The 21,652-nt window shown below is 41.3% G+C and overlaps 1 protein-coding gene across 1 annotated transcript in view; it reads right to left on the bottom strand.

The window, feature by feature from the left end:
- The window catches only part of LOC110504354 (low-density lipoprotein receptor-related protein 1B), a 422,565-nt gene that overhangs the window by 82,386 nt on the left and 318,527 nt on the right, over nucleotides 1-21,652 (bottom strand). Inside the window, exons 42-52 of the mRNA XM_036965026.2 lie at nucleotides 21,152-21,341; nucleotides 19,225-19,429; nucleotides 14,199-14,391; nucleotides 9,444-9,569; nucleotides 8,408-8,536; nucleotides 6,129-6,248; nucleotides 4,916-5,029; nucleotides 4,491-4,640; nucleotides 4,047-4,169; nucleotides 1,380-1,499; nucleotides 527-655 (exon numbers count right to left, since the gene is read on the bottom strand). Coding sequence (XP_036820921.2) covers nucleotides 527-655; nucleotides 1,380-1,499; nucleotides 4,047-4,169; nucleotides 4,491-4,640; nucleotides 4,916-5,029; nucleotides 6,129-6,248; nucleotides 8,408-8,536; nucleotides 9,444-9,569; nucleotides 14,199-14,391; nucleotides 19,225-19,429; nucleotides 21,152-21,341 — 1,599 coding nt within the window. The remainder of the gene's footprint in view (nucleotides 1-526; nucleotides 656-1,379; nucleotides 1,500-4,046; nucleotides 4,170-4,490; nucleotides 4,641-4,915; nucleotides 5,030-6,128; nucleotides 6,249-8,407; nucleotides 8,537-9,443; nucleotides 9,570-14,198; nucleotides 14,392-19,224; nucleotides 19,430-21,151; nucleotides 21,342-21,652) is intronic.

Raw genomic sequence — 21,652 nt, 5'->3', positions numbered from 1 at the left:
AGATGTATACAGAATGGTGTTACCAGGTCCTAGCCTATTTATTAATCCTGGTATTACATGTGGATTTGATGGTATTGGCACCTTGTAGTTAGTTACATGTAACAAGGACAGATTTTGGGTTGAGTTATTAACATGGTATTCACACGTGACTTTGAAATGTGTTATTACAAAACATTACTTACATAGTGGAACAAGTATATATGTAATGACATCAGTAATTAAACATGTGGAAAAACCTTCAGCAAGTGGATGTGTAATTACACATTCCTTGTTCCAATTGTGTAATAACTGATTGTGCTACAACCTTATTAACATGTAATTACACACAATAATCCATTTAACTACTATGCTTTTACTACAGTTATTACTGTGTAGCTATAGTACATAGTAATAGGGAAAACAATGTCAAGTGTTACCCAATCAACATTGACATGGAGTGATCTTTTGTTGTCATCTAACAGATAGTAAAGATAGTGTTGTCTGTGGCTCTATCTGAAATTAATATGGGGGGCCATTGCAAACTTACCACATCCAGCTGCAGCCAGTTCGTCACTGCCATCAGGACAGTCTCTCTCCCCGTCACAGAGCCAGTGTTTGGGGACACAGGCATAGGACCCAGGGCAGCTGAATAACCCTGGAGCACACGTCACCAAACCTGAGGGGGCAAATAGGGGGAAAGAGGGGAAAGGTCAAGCAAACTGCATAATGTACTAAGCTGAACTATATCCTAAAACAACGGTGAGTTAAAAAGTAGAATGGATATACTGTATTATAATATCCATTCCCTTCTTGCCACTTACATTCAAGCATAGGCCTAAATCGTATTTTGTTACGTTTTATGTGGCCTCAGAGACAATACAAAGCAATCAATGAAAATCCTCATTCTGTGAAAATTGCATTTAAGTACATTTGCTCAATAATGCTTGTCTGGTTAAAATGTACTTTATTTCTTTCGATTGCAATAGTGTAGGGAAAGGTTTAGGGCTATTTCATTAATATTGCCTTGACATTTCTATTACAATCCAATTATACCACTGTTCCCAGCAAACATTTTCTATTTATTGTTGTATGATTATTTCTGTTTATGGAGAAATTAATTATTGTAACATCTCATTTATGCTGTGAAATTGCTCTGCCTCTTGGCCATAATGATGAAAAATCAATTTTCCCTCACCACGTCGTCAAAGTATTTTTAATCTCTTTAATTTCATTTTTGTCCATAATTTCAATAGCCTAGTCTAAAACTCAAAGGTCTACAACTGGTCTCAAAACAATGTTCTACAATGTTGCAATCAGGTTGTCAGGCTGGTCTCAAACCGCATGTTTGAGATACATGTTGCCTTCACCCAAAGTATTGCCACATGACCGTGGGTACTTACCACAGATCTGCACACTCTCATCCAGTCCATCCTCACAGTCGTTCTCTCCATCACACAGCCACTGCTTGGCAATGCACTTGTTCTTAGAGCAGGCAAACTGGTTCCACAGGCAAGAGGAGTCTAGGGGAGAAACAGCACATTCCCAACACCATAAATCTAAACACTTAAGTGAAAGAAAAAAAAGACAAAAACAACACACTGTAGTAGAAGTCGCCTAGTTCTTTTCAATCAAAGCACACTTTTCTCATTTGCCCCTTAGCCTTTCTATTTTCAGAGAGGGTTATTGGCCTTGGAGCCAATTAGAAGACGTTGTGCTTTCTCTTCTTCAGTTTTTAGTATAAAACATCTGTAGGGGTTTTAAGGAGAGCCGACTGGTTACAAATGTGAAAAGAAAAAAAAACATTTACATTTACGTTTTTATTTTTTAAATCAAATGGCTGGAGGTTTGCATAATACAAAAATGTGAAGAATAACAAATATTGCCAAAAGGGTCTATGATTTGAGAATGTACTCCCTACTGAAATAATGACATTTTAGTCATTTATCCAGAACAAAATCGTAACAAGTGTGTAACAAATTCATAACATACAAATTGCACACAAATTCTTTGAAAAGACAAGTAGTTGAATATTGCGATGTATTTGGAAATACACTTGTAAAGTATTGGCATGTATTTGAAAATACTAAAATACACAGAAAAATAAAATTATTTCAATACTCCATGCATTTGAACCTAGGTCCGTTCGGTCCTAGAGGTATATTAGATAATGTATTTTGAAATAAGTTGCTGATTTGCCACATTATTTGAAAATAAGTATATATGCATGTCATGAACCCAAGTCTGGTGTCTATTCATAGATCATATATGCTTTTCCTATCAAGGTCACACTGATTTACATGCTGTAAATCAAAAATAAGTCTTATACTGTTGAACAGGATAATCACAGATGGAGATACAGATAGGAACAAATATCTTCATATAGGAGCATTTAACTTCACAGAACCACCCTCCCTTGGGGGCCTAGATCCAGTGCGTCTCTCTCTCCCAGTCTCGCAAAGGTCCATTCAGTTTAGAAGAGATGCTAATATTTCATATCTTAGGCTTCCATGGTCTTTCACTGTACTGGGAAAGCTCATCAGACGTTTTACAATGATAAGTATTTCATCTAATCAGTTGTGAGATTTTGGATTACCAGTGAAAATGACATTTTCTTCAAACTGTTTTCCTTTACTGTAATTTATCAATATCATTGGCTTTTTATATGGTAATTAACTTAGCGAAATTGGAATATCTTCTATTTGTCCTGGGAATGCCAAATCTAAACATCTAATAGACTGAATGCCATTCAGACAGCAGCATCATTCTGCTCAGCTTTGAAAGGAGCTACGGTACATTTTTGATTATCGATACCAAATAAATTCAAACAGTAATGAAGCACTTAACTAAATGAATGGGAACATGTTCTTCACTCCTTTGATGGTACACAGAATCATGTTAGATGAAATGGTATCCTATGAGTCACCCAGTTAACATGTAATTCATTAAATACGATTACCAAACGGTATTCTTCCCTTGATTTAGACAATTTACTGTAATTTATTTCACTTCAACAAACAAGCATGATCTTACTCTTCAAGACAGTTAACACATATGACAGTGTTATTTGTGTGGGCCATTGTATCAAAATGAATGAATTCCTCAGTAGTTCAGTGCATTTATTAATCTGAAGCCTAACTCTGACAAAGGTGAGTTGAGCATATGTATTAACACCTCAGTGGCACTCAATCGCTCTTGGAAGATCCTTTTTCTTCAATTTGATGACAGAAGCAATGACATGTTTGGTGTACATGAATAAGTAATTGGTTTGATAGCATATTTACCCAGACCATGACTCAGTTATGCTCTAGCTATCTAATTGGAAAGTCCTTTACTTTGTCATGGTAAGTTATGCATTCATTAAAGATGATCATAGAGGTGGGCTAGAAGTGTTCTTGTCTTCCCTGGTGAGAGTTGGTAAAAGGGTTCCATGTGAAAGGAACATTCCAAGTGATCCTTTCAGATATCAGTCACTTTTCAGTGAACACACGTTTCCATCTCTGATAACAACTCATAACGACTGATGGCTAATTAATTAATAGTTACGCACAAAGGTAGAATATGCTAATTCAAAGCCAGGAAAGAAAAACACACTGTGTCCTTTTTAAGTGGCTATATTTGAATATCGAGGCTGGAGATAAACTCTCTCTACAACACCCAGTAGGTTAGCAGACAGCTTGGAAATGCAATTAAACACACAATGAGGATGCACAATAGAATGTGTCGAAGAGACATGGCTCTGTGACGTACTGTACAATTAACTCTAATCATTACTGATTTGTCATGACTAACACTGGATTTGTGGCTTCCTGTGGTTGTCTAGAAGTCACTCAGACAAGCCCAATAATAAATGGTCTCTTTGTAGTGGAATGTAATGTCGCTACCCACATGGTCTTATAAACATAGCAAGCCCTTACTGAACTAAACTTCATCGGCCAAGTCAGCACAGTCTTTCTGTCCATATTAATACACTGGATTTGTGGCTTCAATAGCTGTCTTTAAGTCATTCAGACAAGCTGTCTTAGAAACTCTTTGTAATGTAATGGACCATCAACATAGCAAAGCCTTACCACACTGAAATTCATCTGCCCCATCCTCACAATCCTTCTGTCCATCACACAGCCACACACTGGAGATACAGTTACCGCTTGGGCAGGCGAAATGGCCTTCTTCACATTTCTGCCCATGGGAAACTAGGGCAGACAACAATGGAAGGGAATAGTCATCTGGGTGTTAGAGGTGATTCAGTGGTGATTCAGTAATGATTCAGGTCATTATCTTTTCCCTAAGCTCTCTGCGAATCCCTAATTCTGTCTCGCCTAATCACTTCAGGAAATCATATTTATGTTTTATGATTTTCTCTAACTCTTCTCTAATTGAAGCTGACTTCCTCAATCTGTCTTCCCTAAGCAGAGAGCATGGAGAGAGGAGGAGAGATGAGGAGAGGACATGAGACGAGAGAGGTGATGAGAGGAGACGTGACGTGACGAGAGGAGAGAAGAGGAGAGACTCACCCTGGCAGTTGGTCTCATCTGCGTAATCTCCACAGTCGTTGGCTCCATCACAGATCCAGGAGGGGTGGATACACAGTGAGGTGGAGTTACAGCTAATGAAGACTCTCTCTTTTACCCCCAGTTTGTAGAAGTCAGAGCAGTCTGTGTGGTCTACACAAAAACATTAGCTAGCTAAACATTAGCTACTACAAATCCGCAAACAGTCGCTAACACTTTGGATGGATAAGGTATAAACAGGTAAAGTCAAGTTAACACTGTACATTAAGTTGCTCTTTTACCTGAGTAATAAGATTGTAAATATAGTCTGGATTATGCTGGATGACTGAACCCAAGTGATACATCAATGGTGATAGCAGGCTACCATGTTTGCAAACTAACACTTTTTTGGATCATCAGACACCACACCTTGACAAGGCTTAACTTACTGCAGTTCTTTTCATCTGAGGCATCAGCACAGTCAATGACCTGGTTACACCAGGCTGAGCCGGTGATACAGCTCCCATCTTGGCAGGATGATTCAGACGACACGCACGTGACATCTGAGAGGATAGTGGGAAAGGGAAATTAACACTTCAAAAAGGCCCGATGCTAAATCATCAGGGAGGTAGAGAGCACTTAATAGTGTGAACCAGGTAGATGACTCAGTAGTGTTTATCATCAGGTTCAGGGAGAATATCTAGGATAGGGAGGATGTCAGGGTGTGTGTGTGTGTGTGTGTGTGTGTGTGTGTGTGTGTGTGTGCGCGCGCGAATGAGTTCAAAGCAAATAAAAAAACAAACACGAGTCATCTAAAAACATGATAATTTCAGGATTTATTTATGATCATTTAGTTTATGGGAAAGCCATTTATGGTCTGTTATTATGAGCCTTACTAATTAACCACTGCACATTAGATACTAAGACATTATCTTTGATAGATCTAGTGAAGAGAAGGGGTTTTCTTGCTCAATTTACTTTGGTCTATTCATTTATATGCATATAATTACATGTTTTAACAGGGGTATTGTTGATTATTTACCATTAATAACTGAACCGACTGCATGCGTTGAGACACATTACAGCTAGATGTGCCCGGAAAGTCCTGGAAAGCTTCATCCATCTTTAGAGAACTGCTGCCTCACAGACTCTCTTAATTGTCTTGTTTCAGGTTTAAAGAACATTAAGTTCCTGCTAAATAGTGCTAGGTTTGTTTTCCTCAGGGCCAACTGCTGAATCACAGCCCCAGAAACAAAATGTAAAAAAATAGCAAACATAATAGCTAATTGGATTTTGAATACCACTTGATTTGAATAGCAATTATAAATATTGGAGATTAGGGGCCATCTTTGCATGATTACTTATCATTTTGTAGAAAATGATGACGAAAATGACAACACGAAGAGTGAGCCACTTTAATGATAATTTTCTGAACATGTTGTGCCTAACATCCTCCCCTTCTGTCTCTGCGGAGTGGTATGTATGTGGTATGTGGTATCCTTGGTATGTGATGTTGGGGCTCATTAAAGAGATGGGCTTAGCCCAGTGTGGAGCCTGCAGTGCTGCACACACATGCACGCACCCACCCACGTAAGCAGAGAGGGACCTGCCTTCTGAGGTATCAGGATTGACTGGGAGATTAAGCAGTCTATCCATACTCACTGTTACAGAAGGCCTCGTCTGAGTTATCCCCACAGTCATCGACCCCATCGCAAAAACGACCGTTGGCCACACAGCGCTGGTTGTAGCATGCCCTGAAGCCTCTCCTACAAATCCTGTTGTCTGGCGAAATGACAAAACAAAATATGTTCACTTTGAAAGGAAATGCTAATGGTAGTCCTTGGGCTACTGTCACTTTCTTCACATGACGTCCTCTAGACTACAACTGGCAGAGTCCCACACTGTATGTGCTCTAGCCAATTCTTCTACACTCTTAGAAAAAAAGAGGGTCTATCTAGAACCTATAATGGTTCTTCTGCTGTCCCCATAGGATAACCCTTTAAAGAACCCTTTTTGGTTCCAGGTAGAATCATTTTGTTTCCAGGTAGAATACATTTGGGTTCCATGTAGGAACCATTCCACAGCGGGTTCAAAATGCACCCAAAAGAGTTCTCCCTGGAACCAAAACATTTTTGCCTATGAGGACAGACAAAGAACCCTTTTGGAACCCTTTTTTTCTAGCTGTAATTGGCTAGCAAGCAAGCAAGGGATAAGAACGGTCAGCCAGTATAGCAATAGAACATTTAGAACGAATGACTGGGTCGCGTCCATAGATACAGAACAGAAAGACTCAATGACTGGGTCACGTCACCGGCAACCGAACCGATGGAACGAACGACCAGTCAACTTGGGTAGCAGCCCTCTATTTGTGTTGGGACTATATCTTGTGGAAGGATGAAATTGTATGAATAAATTAATAAAAAATAAAAAAAAATCCAAGAGTGTATGGTTGTCATAACAACAACCATAAATCATAACGACAACCATAAATCTAATTTAATTTGTCAAATGCGCCGAATACAACAGCTGTAGACCTTACCGTGAAATGCTTGCTTTACAAGCCCTTAACCAACAATGCAGTTCAAGAAATAGAGTTAAGAAAACATTTACTAAATAAACTAAAGTAAAATATAGAATAAAAACACAATAAAATGACATAACAATAATGAGGCTAAATGCAGGGGGTACCGGTACGGAGTCAATGGTTGGTGGTACAGGTTAGTCGAGGTCATTTGTACATGTAGGTCAGGGTAGTTGCTATTCATAGATAATAAACAGCGAGTAGGGGGTGGGGGGGTCAATGTAAATAGTCCGGTTGGTCATTTGATTAACTGTTCAGCAGTCTTATAGCTTGGGGGTAGAAGCTGTTAAGGAACCTTTTGGACCGAGACTTGACGCTCCGGTAACACTTGTCGTGTGGTAGCAGAGAGAAGAGTCTATGACTTGGGTCATGGATTGTAGGAAGCTCTGCCCTAGTGATGCATTGGGCCATACATAGCTATGATCCCTCTGTAGCGCCTTGAGGGCGGATGCCGAGCAGTTGCCATACCAGGCAGTGATGCAACCGTTCAGGATGCCCTCGATGATGCAGCTGTATAACATTTTGAGGATATGGGGACCCATGCCAAATCTTTTCAGTCTCCTGAGGAGGAAAACCTGTTCACCGGACGTGCTACCTGTCCCAGACCTATTATTTGACCATGCTGGTCATTTATGAACATTTGAACATCTTGGCCATGTTCTGTTATAATCTCCACCCGGCACAGCCAGAAGAGGACTGGCCACCCCTCGTAGCCTGGTTCCTCTCTAGGTTTCTTCCTAGGTTTTGGCCTTTCTAGGGAGTTTTTCCTAGCCAATGTGCTTCAACACCTGCATTGCTTGCTGTTTGGGGTTTTAGGCTGGGTTTCTGTACAGCACTTTGAGATATCAGCTGATGTACGAAGGGCTATATAAATACATTTGATTTGATTTGAAAAGGTGTTGTCATGCCCTCTTCACAACTGTCTTGGTGTGTTTGGACCATGATAGCTCCTTAGTGATGTTGACACCGAGGAACTGGAAACTCTCGACCCACTCCACTACAGCCCCATCGATGTTAATGGGCCCTCCTTTTCCTGTAGTCCAAGATCATCTCCTTTGTCTTGCTCGCTTTGAGGGAGAGGTTGTTGTCCTGGCACCACACTGCCAGGTCTCTGACCTCCTCCCTATAGGCTGTCTCATCGGTGTCAGTGATCAGGCCATGTTGTAGCCAACCCTGCTATTGTTGTCATGCCATATGGATGGTTACAGCACATAGTATTTGACCAGGCTATCTTGTTAGCATGTAGTTAAGTGATAATGCACGAGAAGCCTGTGTTTGGAGGATATATTGGCACAGGTTTTGCTAGGCCTAAGACAAAGTCGAGGGCCTATGACAATATATAGTAAGATCAATTGCTTACCACAATATTGCATTTTCTCATCTGACTTGTCTTTGCAGTGAGCCACTCCATCACACGTGAACTGATAGTTGATGCACTCGCCGTTTCCGCATTCAAACTCTGTGTGGATGTTGCAGGAGGAATTCTCTGCTGTAAAAGTAGATTAGCTTAGTTAATTAGCTTAGTCAAGTCAAATGTTGATTTATTCTCTCACCATAATGGTTTTAGCTGTGGTCTCAAAGTTTTCAGGAGCTGCACTAAGCTTAGCTGTAAAAGTACCAATATGACCTTGATGTCAAAAGTACATACACTGTACACTGAGTATACAAAACATGACAGATTGACCAGGTGAATCCAGATGAAAGCTATGATCCCTTATTGATGCCACTTGTTAAATCCACATCAATCAGTGTAGATGAAGGGGAGGAGATAGGTTAAAGAAGGATTTCTAAGCTTGGAAACAATTGAGGCATGGATTGTGTATGTGTGCCATTCAGAGGGTGAATGGGGAAGACAACATATTTATGTGCTTTTGAACAGGGTATGGTAGTAGGTTCCAGGCCCACCGGTTTTTGTCAAGAACTGCAACTCTGCAATTTCCCATGTGTATCCAGAATGGTCCACCACCCAAAGGATATCCAGTCAACTTGACACAACTGTGGGAAGCATTGGAGTCAACATGGGCCAGCATCCCTGTGGAACACTTTCGACATCTTGTAGACTACATGCCCCGACAAATTGAGGCTGTTCTGAGGGCAAAGGTGTGGGGTGGTGCAACTCAATATTAGGAAGGTGTTCCCTTTGTTTGATATAGTCAGTGTATATTCTCCACCTAAAGTAAGTTGTTCAGTTGTTAAAGTAGTACAACTGCCTAAAACGGCCTGTCCTTGCCAGTGAATAAAAGTGTATAGACAATAACTAAAGAGGGAACATTTCGCTCAGAATTTTTTTGTTGTTGTCAATCTGAAAATCTAGAGCAATGAACTACATTATATTTGTTGTGAGAATTGCAAGGTTATTGAATGAGTGTTTAAAAAGGCAAAACGTCATGGCTTACATATGCATTTGTTGTCATCTAATAAGACACGTGCTCCCCGACAACTACAGTTGACTCTTCCATCTGGGGTCAACAGACACAGGTCACCACAGCCACCGTTATTGACTCTACATGGGGACAGCTCACCTGCAAAACACACAGCCAACCAGAGATATTATAGACATAACAAGAGACCAACAACAGATGCTATAGACATAACAGAAGACAAAAAGACAATGTGAGGTTGCAATTATTACAGTATATTGTAACGTCAAAGCCATTCCGAATGTTGAATATCAACTGTTTATAGGAACCTCTAATAATGCTGAGAGACCAATAAACTAAACGTCACCAGTTTATTAAGGGCTAAATCTCAAATAGCATAGAGTTTATTTCAACGCCAACGGTCACAACCCCCAGCTCCCACCAGCCCATCATAAAAGATGCATTAGCTCAGTCAGTGTGACAGGAACAAGCAGGTATGGTCTCATCCTCCCTGATAAAGAAAGAGCAAGGGATGCAGAGAGAAGGGAAACGATAAAGTGCCAGCATCACAAGCGCTCACCAGAGAGATACATGACAAATGAACCATAGCTTTCCTTCCCTTCCCTCAAACCCATTCACGCATCAGTGTCTGTGTAAGGGATGCGTGTGTGTGTGTGTGTGTGTGTGTGTGTGTGTGTGTGTGTGTGCGTGTGTGATGACTCAGCAAGCCCCTGGAAGTGCTCCTAGAGCCCCCAGGTTCAGGTTGGAGTCATCTGATTACAGAGGGACAAGAAAGACAGACAGACTAATGAAGATAAGGAGACATTGGAAGACTTGCGTCCTCTCTCCTCGCCTCCTTCTCAAAACCATTGGATGAGAAAGCCAGGGGTCCCTCCCCCAGAATGGTTTTTGAGAAGGAGGCAAGGAGAGAGGATGCGAGGAGTATGCGATTGAGATTCTACCATTTAATTCCCATTTCACAACCAGGAAGTGAAAACTATGGTGAGAACAACAGGGGTCAGTTGGTACATGTGAGAGTGTGACAGTAGCAATTGTGTAGGTACAATCCACGCAGGGATCCCATACATGTACAACAAATGTATGCATTAACTGTACTGTAAGTCACTTTGGATAAAAGTATCTGCTAAGTGGCATTTGAAATAAAGAGCAGTACTCTTTCCTTTAACGTTGCAAGGTGTTACTCATCCCTTTGGCAAGACGGAGAGGTCAGAGGGTGATGTCTGCGATCATTTGTGATGATGAAAAAAATGAGAAGGAAAAGTCCCTCTCAGCATCCTCACAAAGGGAGTCAAGCCATTGGGACGCCCTTAAGTCATTTTCCCAATGTCCTAGTTCTTACATATGCAACACTTCAGAGCCCTCTTCTTCATCTCAAGGATACGTTTTTATTCATTAAGTTGCCAGGTTTAGTTTCTTCCCAGCTAAATAAGACCATCTTAATTTATAAGGAGCCTTGGTAGATAAATATACTGCTGTGACTTGTTTAAGTGGAGAACTATAGCAAAGAGAAGACCCCCAAACTAAATTAAACAAACAAATGCAAGCAAATCTATCTAGTCCACATATCTATCAATGACAGCTAAAAACCACCAACAAACATTGTTCACACTAATAGATATATTGTTATCTCCCACATGTCCTATTATTCAGCAATTACAGTGCCTTCGGAAAGTATTCAGACCCGATGACTTTTTCCACATTTTATTACAGCCTTATTCTAAAATGGATTAAATAAATCTACACACAATACCCTATAATGGCAAAGCGAAAAACAGCTTTTTAGAAATTTTAGCTAATGTATATAAAAAAGAAAAAAAGTATTTACATAAGCCCCTTTGCTATGAGACTCGAAATTTAGCTCCGGTTCATCCTGTTTCCATTGATCATCCTTGAGATGTTTCTACAAATTGATTGGAGTTCACCTGTGGAAAGTTCAATTGATTGGACATGATTTGGAAAGGCACACACCTGTCTATATAAGGTCAGTTGACAGTGCATGTCAAAGCAAAAACCAAGCCATGAGGTCAAAGGAATTGTCCAGAGAGGACCGAGACAGTATTGTGTCAAGGCACAGATCTTGGGAAGGTTACAAAAACATTTCAGGAGCATTGAAGGTCCCCAAGAACACAGTTGCCTCCATCATTCTTAAATGGAAGAAGTTTGGACCCACCAAGACTCTTCCTAGAGCTGGTCGCTCAGCCAAACTGAGCAATCAGGGGAGAAGGGCCTTGGTCAGGTAGGTGACCAAGAACCTGATGGTCACTCTGACAGAACTCCATAGTTCCTCTGTAGAGATGGGAGAACTTTTCAGAAGGACAACCATCTCTGTAGCACTATACCAATCAGGCCTTTATGGTAGAGTGGCCAGACAGAAGCCACTCCTCAGTAAAAGTCACATGACAGCCCTCTTGGAGTTTGCCAAAATGCACCTAAAGACACTCAGACCATGAGAAACAAGATTCTCTGGTCTGACAAAACCAAGATTGAACTCTGGAGGAGCGTCTGGAGGAAACCTGGCACCAGTGGCGGTCAGTGCCGTTTCAGATGAGGGAGGGCGATTATTTTTCAAGAAGATGGCCTTATTTATTTTACAACATATTGGATGACTGTCATTCACATTCCATTCACCCAGATAAATGTAACAGCGATAGGTTTAGGTTGCTACGTAATACTCAGATTTTCCATATACCCATCATGAGGTTGCTACAACCTAGCCTATGAATGAAAGTTTACAATGTAGGTGCACACAGGTCGAGAGACAAATTTGATGTGACAGACAGTGACATATGGACAGACAGAGACATTCAATACCGCCTTGCACACTCTTGCCTGCATTTAGCTGATAGTGGGTTTAATCATTAGTTGCAAACAAGATATATCGTACAAATTGAGATATGTCTATCCCCGTTTTCTTCCATTTGCTTCCGTTTAAGAAATGTTTTTTAACAAAATCAATAGAATGAATAGACCTGTAAACACAGTTCACAGTTTCATAGCAGCCACGTTGTATTCCTTCTCGCATCTCCATTATACGCTCCCCTCCTTTCACCTCTTCCCTTGTTTGTGGACTTCAATGCACAACACATCAGCTGTATGTGACTAGGTGAAAAAACCTTTCCAAACCAAACCGCTACACACAGCCTACATCGTTGTCACCATATTAGCTAAAGTAACATCATAGTCAGCATAGCTAATAGTATTAACGGGTTAGTAAACACGCTACTATCATGCAGTAACGTTACAGTGTAAGCAGTTACTCCGGCGGGTCCCGGTGGCAATAAATTAGTAAAACCAAAAGCTTACCTTGACATGGAAGAGTTCCAGTGTTAGATAGCCATAGCCAGCTAGCTAACATAGCATCCCTCTGTTTGAGCAGGGTGTTTCAGTAGGCTAAACTAGCTAGCTGCATTTGCTAGCTAAGTAAGTGAAATGGAGAAAAGAATTATGACAAAATCTCTCTCTTTCTCTCTTGCTTCTCAGGAAGAAATTAATTTGCTCAAAACGGTTCAACTTTTTTCATTCTCTCTCTTTGAGTCAACTACTCACCATGTTTTGCACTGCAGTGCTAGCTAGCTGTAGCTTATTCTTTCAGTACTAGTCGCTAAGTGTACGGTGCTTCCTCCAACACATTGGTACGGCTGGCTTCCGGGTTAAGCGGGTGTTGTGTTAAAAAGCAGTGTGGCTTGGCTGGGTTGTGTTTCGGAGGATGCACGGCTCTCGACCTTCGCCTCTCCTGAGTCTGTACGGCAGTTTCAGAGATGGGACAGGACTGTAACTATCAATTGGATACGAACGGAATCTAGCTGTCCTCTGGCTACACCATGATGCTACCCTACTGTGCTGTTGAGGATACTGTAGACCTTCTTTGCAAAATAGTGTGTTTTAATAAATTATTTGGCGACGTGATTATATTTAGTATAGTTTTATCTAAATGTTTTAAAATAAAAAAAATTGTGAAACTTACTGAGGAAGGTCCTCCTCTGAGGAGGAGCCTCCACTTCCTCACACCATCACTACGTTGAGGAATGGTGGTGGCAGCATCATGCTGTGGGGATGTTTTTCAGTGGCAGGGACTGGGAGACGAGTCAGGATCGAGGCAAAGATGAACAGAGAAAAGTCAAGAGAGAACCTTGATGAAAACCTGCTCCAGAGCACTCAGGACCTCAGACTGGAGCAAAGGTTCACCTTCCAACAGGACAACAACCCTAAGCACACAGCCAAGACAAAACAGGATTGGCTTCGGGACAAGTTTCTGAAGGTTCTTGAACCCAATCTAACATATCTGGAGAGACCTGAAAATAGCTGTGCAGCAACACTCCCCATCCAACTGACAGAGATTGCGAGGATATGCAGAGAAGAATGGGAGAAACTCCCCAAATACAGGTATGCCAAGCTTGTAGCGTCATATCCATGAAGCCTCGATGCCAAAGGTGCTTCAACCAAGGACTGACTAAAGGGTCTGAATACTAATCTAAATGTGCTATTTCAGTTTTATATTTTTTTTTATAAATTACCAAAAATTTCTAAAAACCTGTTTTTTCTTTGCCATTAAGGGATATTGTGTGTAGATTGGTGAGAAAAAACAAACAATTCAATCAATTTTAAAATAGGCTGTAACGTAACAAAATGCGAAAAAAGTCAAGGGTTCTGAACACTTTCCAAAGGCACTGTATATACGTGTATGCACAGCACAGGCTCACACATACAAATAAAACATTCACAAACAGTCTCTTTCTCTTTGAGATAAGTAATTCCAGGGAGAATACTCACAGCTGTTGGTGTCGTTTGCTACAGCAATGATTCCCATGGGCTGGTGGGGGATGTCTGATCGCAGTACCTTTGTTTCTCCACCTGTGTACTTGTTGGATCTCAGCACGGCCCTGCGAGCCCAGTCTGACCAAAAGATAAACTCCCCATAAATAGCCAGGCCAAAGAACGTTCCTGGTCCTGACTTCACAATGACCTGTAAGTTACAAAGCAGTACATCAGTTAAAGCATTCAGAACTTGGCAGCCATCAAATGCTATGTTATATGTCTACAGTGCCAATATAAAGCCATAGCTAAACCCTCTACCTCCTTGTAGTCTACTTAAACACATTATATGATTTTCAAAGACTTAATATCTGTTACTTCTAAACATCAAATGCTTTTGTTTGATTTTGTTTGAAAAACAGATTGCACTAGGAAATTAATCACTGCATCATCAACCCCTGTACAGAAAAGCACACACACACCCCTCCCCGAGGTTAGTGCTTAACCCAGATGTTGGCATAGTAAATGACAGTCTCGTGGAGAGGGAGGCAGGCATACATCAGACAGACGGCTCCCTTCGGGAGTCTCACTCTGCTTTCCTACAGCTCTGTAGTCTCAGCCATTAGTGGGACATGCTTGTAACCATCACATTAGCCCTGCTACCATACACGGATTAATAGGACAGGTGTTGATTAAAGGAGCCCAACGTGTTACAGGGAAAACAACTGGCCATCAGGAGAGTGAGAGAGAAACGAGGCCGCCAGAAGGATTTTGACAGAACTTATTGACAATAAATTAAATTAGAGTTTTGTAGTTTTGTACACAAGGTCTAAATACTACTGTGTTCCAAATCTCTTAGAATCGAATTAAAGTACAGTACCAGTCAAAAGTTGAAACACCTACTCATTCAAGGGTTTTTCTTTATTTTTACTATTTTCTACATTGTAGAATAATAGTGAGGATGTCAAAACTATGAAATTACAGGTGGTGCAGTGGTCTAGGGCACTGCATCGCAGTGCTAGCTGTGCCACCAGAGACTCTGGGTTCACGCCCAGGCTCTGTTGCAGCCGGCCGCACCGCACAATTGGCCTAGCATGGTCCGAGTTAGGGAGGGTTTGGCTGGTAGGGATATTCTTGTCTCATCGCGCACTAGCGACACCTGCGGGCCGGGCGCAGTGCGCGCTAACCAGGTCGCCAGGTGCACGGGGTGTTTCCTCCGACACATTGGTGCGGCTGGCTTCCGGGTTGGAGGCGCGCTGTGTTAAGAAGCAGTGCGGCTTGGTTGGGTTGTGTTTCTGAGGACGCATGGCTTTCAACCATGTAGCGATGAGACAAGATAGTAACTACTAACAATTGGATACCACGAAATTGGGGAGAAAAGGGGGTAAAAATTCACACAAAAAAACAACAACCAAAAAAAACCTATGAAATAACACATATGTTGTAACCAAAAAGGGGTTAAACAAATATTTTACATTTCAGATTCTTGCATTCTCTCAACCAGCTTCAGTAGTCATCTGGAATGCATTTCAATGAACATGTGTGCTTTGTTAAAAGTACATTTGTGGAATTTCTTTCCTTCTTAATACGTTTGAGACAATCAGTTGTGTTGTGACAAGGTAGGGGTGGCATACAGAAGATAACCGTATTTGGTAAAAGACCAAATCCATATTATGGCAAGATCACCTCAAATAAGCAAAGAGAAATTACAGTCCATCATTACTTTAAGACATAAAGATCAGTCAATACGGAACATTTATATCAAGTGTTATTGCAAAAACCATCAAGCGCTATGATGAAACTGGCTCTCATGAAGACCGACACAGGAAAGGAATTTCCTCTGGTGCAGAGCGCAGAGCATAAGTTCATTAGAGTTAATTTCACCTCAGATTGCAGCCCAAATAAATGCTTCACAGAGTTCAAGTAACAGACACATCTCAAAATAAACTGTTCAAAGGAAACAACGTGAGTCAGGCCTTCATGGTCGAATTGCAGCAAAGAAACCACTACTAAAGGACACGAATTAGAAGAAGAGACTTGCGCCGAAAAACACGAGAAGTACGGTGTCACGCCCTGACCTTAGAGAGCCTTTTTATTTCTCTATTTGGATAGGTCAGGGTGTGATTAGGCTGGGCATTCTAGTTTTTCGTTTTCTATGTTGGCCTGGCATGGCTCCCAATCAGAGGCAGCTGTCCCACCTGTTGTTTGTGGGATCTTGTTTTTGTGTAGCTGCCTGTGAGCCGCACAGAACGTCACGTTTAGTTTTTCTTCTGTTTTGTTTGGTGAGTTTCTTATTTATTTAACATGTGGAATTCTACGCACATTGTGCCTTGGTCCAATCATTCAAACGATTGTGACACATGGACATTAGACTGTGGAAATCTGTCCTATGGTCTGATGAGACAAATCTGAGATTTTTGGGTCCAACCGCTGTGTCTTTGTGAGACACAGAGTAGGTGAACAAATGATATCTGCATGTGTGCTTCCCACCATGATGCATGGTGGAGGAGTTGTGGTGGTGTGGGGGGTGCATTGCTGGTAACACGGTCTGTGATTTATTTAGAATTCAAGGCACACTTAAGCAGTATGACAACCACAGCATTCTGCAGTGAAACACCATCCCATCTGGTTTGCCCTTAGTGGGACTATCATTTGTTTTTCAAAAGGACGATGACCGAGCACACCGCCAGGCTGTGTAAGGGCTATTTGATTAAGGAGAGTAATGGAGTGCTGCATCAGATGATCTGGCCTCCACAATCACCCGACCTCAACCCAATTGAGATGGTTTGGGATGAGTTGAATCACAGAGTGAAGGAAAAGCAGCAAAACACGTGCTCAGCATATGTAGGAACTCCTTCAAAACTGCTGGAAAATCTGGAATCTGTTTGAGGGAATGCCAAGAGTGTGCAAAGCTGTCATCAAGGCAAAGGGTGGCTACTTTAAAATCAAATACTTTGATTTGTTTAACACTTTTTTTGGTTACTACATGATTCCATATGTGTTATTTCATAGTTTTGATGTCTTCACATTATTATACAATGTAGAAAATAGTAAAAAACCCTTGAATGACTAGTTGTGTCCAAACTTTTGACGGGTACTGTATATGTATGTTCTGAGTATATTGAACATAACAGCATAAGTACTATATTACTGGCAAAACTCATATCTAAGCTCTCAATAATGTTTATAAGTATGTCAATTTATATGAAACGTCACACAATTTAGTAATGTCTGATTAAATTCATGTTTGGGGGGGCAGGTAGCCTAGTGGTTAGAGCGTTGGGCCAGTAACCGAAAGGTTGCTGGATTGAATCCCCAGGCTGACAAGGTAAACATCTGTCATTCTGCCCATGAACAAGGCCGTCATTGCAAATAAGAATTTCTTCTTAACTGACTTGCCTAGTTAAAAAAAGGTTACATTTTAAATTGAAACATCACATTCTTCAAAAGCAATTCAATTCAGAAAATTGTCATTATTTGGGGATTTGGGATGGTCATAAATCTTGAAAATCATATTCAGTGATCGTATAGCCACATGCTTACCACCCTTGACTACCAGTTCTTAATTAGTATTCAGTCGCTTCACACCTAAAAGGTTGTCTTTTCACTGCCTGAATGTGTTAACATCTTATCCCCATCACATACTCAAGCGGGCTCTCTAGGCTTTCGTCAGCATGGGTAATGACACAACAGCTCCACTTAAAATGCCACAGTGGAGTGTGGAGGGCAAGTGGGCCTTTAGAGCTCGCTGCTGTACTCTGTGTTCATCTCATGTCTGTCAGAGCAGAAGGGGGGAAAGGGGTGTCACACAGTCACAGTGTTAGGCTGTCAGGCTGTAATGACACTCCCAGATCACTGGGCTGGAGGAGCCATACAGTACAACTCTGCACCACCCTGCCCCCATACAGCCCTGCATCGCCTCCACACCATCACACATAATGGCAGGAAGCACTCCCTCTCCCTCCCACCACTGCTCTGTTGATAATCCGTTAGCTCTGCTTAATTTTCACATTCTAATTGGGACAGTGACGGGCACTCCCCCACAGGGCTCTTCTGTGTGAGCTTTCATTAGCAGGAGAAAGACTGCAGGCGGGGAACGCGGGAACCCAAAGGATGTGACTTTTGTGATGCACAACCCTGCTTTTGCAAACATATGGGTAACAAATTGAGATGGGTCAAGGTCCTCAGTCACATAGATCGTGTCAAGCACAAATTTAAACCGTCGGCAAAGAGGAGAGCCAAATTATAATGTAATCCCTTACATGCTGGGGATACATATCCTGGATGTTCACCACTATGAATATATATTATGCATGGCACCTCTCACGGATAAATTTAGACCGACCCTCTTTCTGAGCTCCTTTACTTTTGAAGGGAAATGACTTCTATAATTAAGTAAACGATTCACTCTGTCGTTTGAGATATAATATATGAAAAGAATGCTGAGAGGTATTACAGAAGCTGTCCATTTGTATTATGGCTAAAATGCCATCAGGCTCAACAGGAATGGGAGATAATGTAACGGGTATAAAATTAGTCCCATCTCAGTTTAAGGGGACATAATACTTTGACATTTCAGCAGAGAATCATTGCCTTTGTGTCTACCATGTTTCAAATATAATTTCTCTCCTCCATAGAAAGCTACGGCCCATGACAACGTCCGAACACATGTTGGTTCAACAAGAAGTAATTGCCTTTTTGAACTGCCTATACTTTTGGTCCTTAGTGAGATTCAATCAATACGTCTAAATTCTGTGGTCTTTTCTACAGACCAAGTTAAACAAGCTGCAGCATGCCATGCATGATAAGAGGGGACATTCATTAGAATGTGTTAATAAAATGCCACGATGTCATTCATTGTATGACTTAAGTTCAGCACTTACGGCTGCTTTCCAGGACACAGATTAAACCTAGTCCTGGACTAAAAAGCATGCTTAATCTCCATTAAAAGTGCATCGTAATCCAGCCCATGGTGTAACATAGTGTAACTGTGATAGCATTAAGAGCGGCATACATATGGAATCCTCATGTTGGTCATACTCACATATCTGTGTGAGCCGTCGTAATCACACCTCTCTATCGTCCCCAGACTTCCATCAGAGAAGTAGATCTTCTCAGCTTTGTGGTCGATGGTGAGTCCGTTAGGAGTGAGAATGTCTGTGCTGACGATCACCTTCATGTTGTTTCCAGCCAGGGTGGACCTCATAATACTGGGACGCTGCTCGTTCCAGTTAGTCCAGAACATCAGGCTGAAATAAACATTCAAAAACCTACTATTAACTAGATGGAAATTTGAGAAACCACCTCAAAGAAGTCAGTTGACTGGGAACAGGAAAGATGGATAGTAAAAGTATGTTGTTTTTTTCTATTACTAGTCTTTTATCTCAAGTCTAAAAGCAATTTCCACCTTCACTGCAAACAGATGTAACCCAGATCCGATATCTCTTTATGCACATTTTCCCTCAGACATATTTACACCCCCTCAGTGAGGAGGACAAAACAAATGTTCTCGGAAATTGAATCAGGGGAGTGTATGATGGCTTAAATAGGACTGCAATTGTAACTTGTCAAGCTCCTTGCCTTTCTTTGTAGGGTAAAATAAACACTAATCACTGTAAGAATTATTCATAGGCAGCCGTTCTATATTGCCTGTTGCTCTATCTGGTTGTCTCACTCCTGTTATCTAGTGATCCCATAACTCACGATGGCCTGCATGACCTGTCATCTGCTCCTTATTTTGTGTCGGCTGTGTTAGCATCGCCTTGCAGGAGCTATTGCAGCTCCCATCTCTGATAAGGCGCTGCCTCAGTTTCAGTTTTGCTACTCAATGAATGCTAGACAGAATGTGTATTTACTTTTCTTTGAGCTGACTACTAAGAATATTACAAATTACAATCGTGTGGGAGCGTAAATAAATGGAAGATCTATCTGAAGTAGGTTTTGCTAAATAAAAGGAATCTGTGAATTGTATTGCAGTGTACAACAGTTATAGATACGATACTGAGCACTGAAAGTAGAGGGCTTATATCCTCATTCAAACTACAAGAGATTGTTTCAAAGTTAAACAATCAATACTTTTGAAGTTCTTAGCAAAGGTTGAACTTGGAGATAGGCCTCGATATGTTTATCCTGGATCCTCCCTACAGTAGAATATGTTTACAACATTGAAAGTCTGTATTGAGTCATAAGGGCTAGTAAGAATATGTCAGAGAGTGCTAATTTATTATAGCAGATGAAATTCAAATTAGCAGCATTCTGGAGTTTGTTTGAAAACTTGCCAAATTAAGAACTAAACGCATACACACTAAGATCAAGAGTTTAATTAGTTAGTGAACTCTGGGTCAGCATTCCGCGATAACCTTCTTGACGTGTAATTACCGTAGATTGAGACGTGCTTTTATTTCTTAAAGGATATAACAGGAACATTTGTTAGTTATTGTGAAAGCACTGCCGGCAGTATTTCTTGAAATGGGAGTGTGTCAAACCAATTAGATGTCTCTCCTTCACTACACCGTGGAGATACAGTCTTCTCTACAGAACTGAATACATACTGTATGGGTCATGTACAATTATACTGATTGCTCTAACAAAAGGTCCACTGAGGTCTGTTTAAGAAATGAACTTTGTTAGATGGAATTGTCTTAAGACAGCAATACATTTCTCTCTGTCCAAGGAGGCATGTCTTGTGTTGTAATGCACCCAATATGATTGTGAGCTTATATATCTGTTGAGCAAAGGTATACAACCATAGCCTCAGGCATAGAATGACATACTGCATCTGAAGTAGTAGCTACGGAACTACAGTTGGGTGGTATACAAATTCAGATATAATTTAGCAACAAACTATTAAAAAGACCAGCCTGGTCCCAGATGTGGTTGTGCTGTCTTGCCAACTCCTATGTTGTGACAATGACCATGGCAGTTGGCAAGACCAGGTTATTGGGAAACTGAGTAGAACCAGAACCACATACTTTTGGCACTCATTCAGGGCGAGGACATGGGGGTGGTCGTCTTCAGAGAGTGTGACCACAGCCTCTCTGCTAAAGGAACCGGGCCGACTTTGGTCCACGCTGTGCCTGGTGATGCTGGAGGTGGTTGAGCTGGTCCAGTACAGAGTGTCCCAGGCACGGTGGTACGCCAACCCCTCCACTGAACCCACATCTGGGGGGACACAGACATGAGCGTCACCATGATCATCCAACCATCCAGCCTCCACTAATTCATTGTAAATTCTAACATGTAATGGACTTGGCATTAATCAACTGGTAATACATGAAGTACATTTGACTCTACTGATAAAGGTGGACAGAACTGAAGCCACTTCAGGGTGAACAAAGCCAATGATTTTTTTTGATGAAATGTTGACTTGCACATACCACCATGCTTCTTTAATTTGCAGTGTTTCCAGGGTGTCTCATTCATTGATTGAATTTATACTGTTATCTTAGTGAGCAGGGATATTTGAATGGCAA

The sequence above is a fragment of the Oncorhynchus mykiss genome, chromosome 3 (assembly GCF_057628025.1).
Source record: "Oncorhynchus mykiss isolate SJ-2025 chromosome 3, ASM5762802v1, whole genome shotgun sequence".
Classification (NCBI taxonomy): Eukaryota; Metazoa; Chordata; class Actinopteri; order Salmoniformes; family Salmonidae; genus Oncorhynchus; species Oncorhynchus mykiss.
The sequence above is the reverse complement of the archived record's forward strand: the minus strand, read 5'-3'. Positions and strand labels throughout refer to the sequence as shown.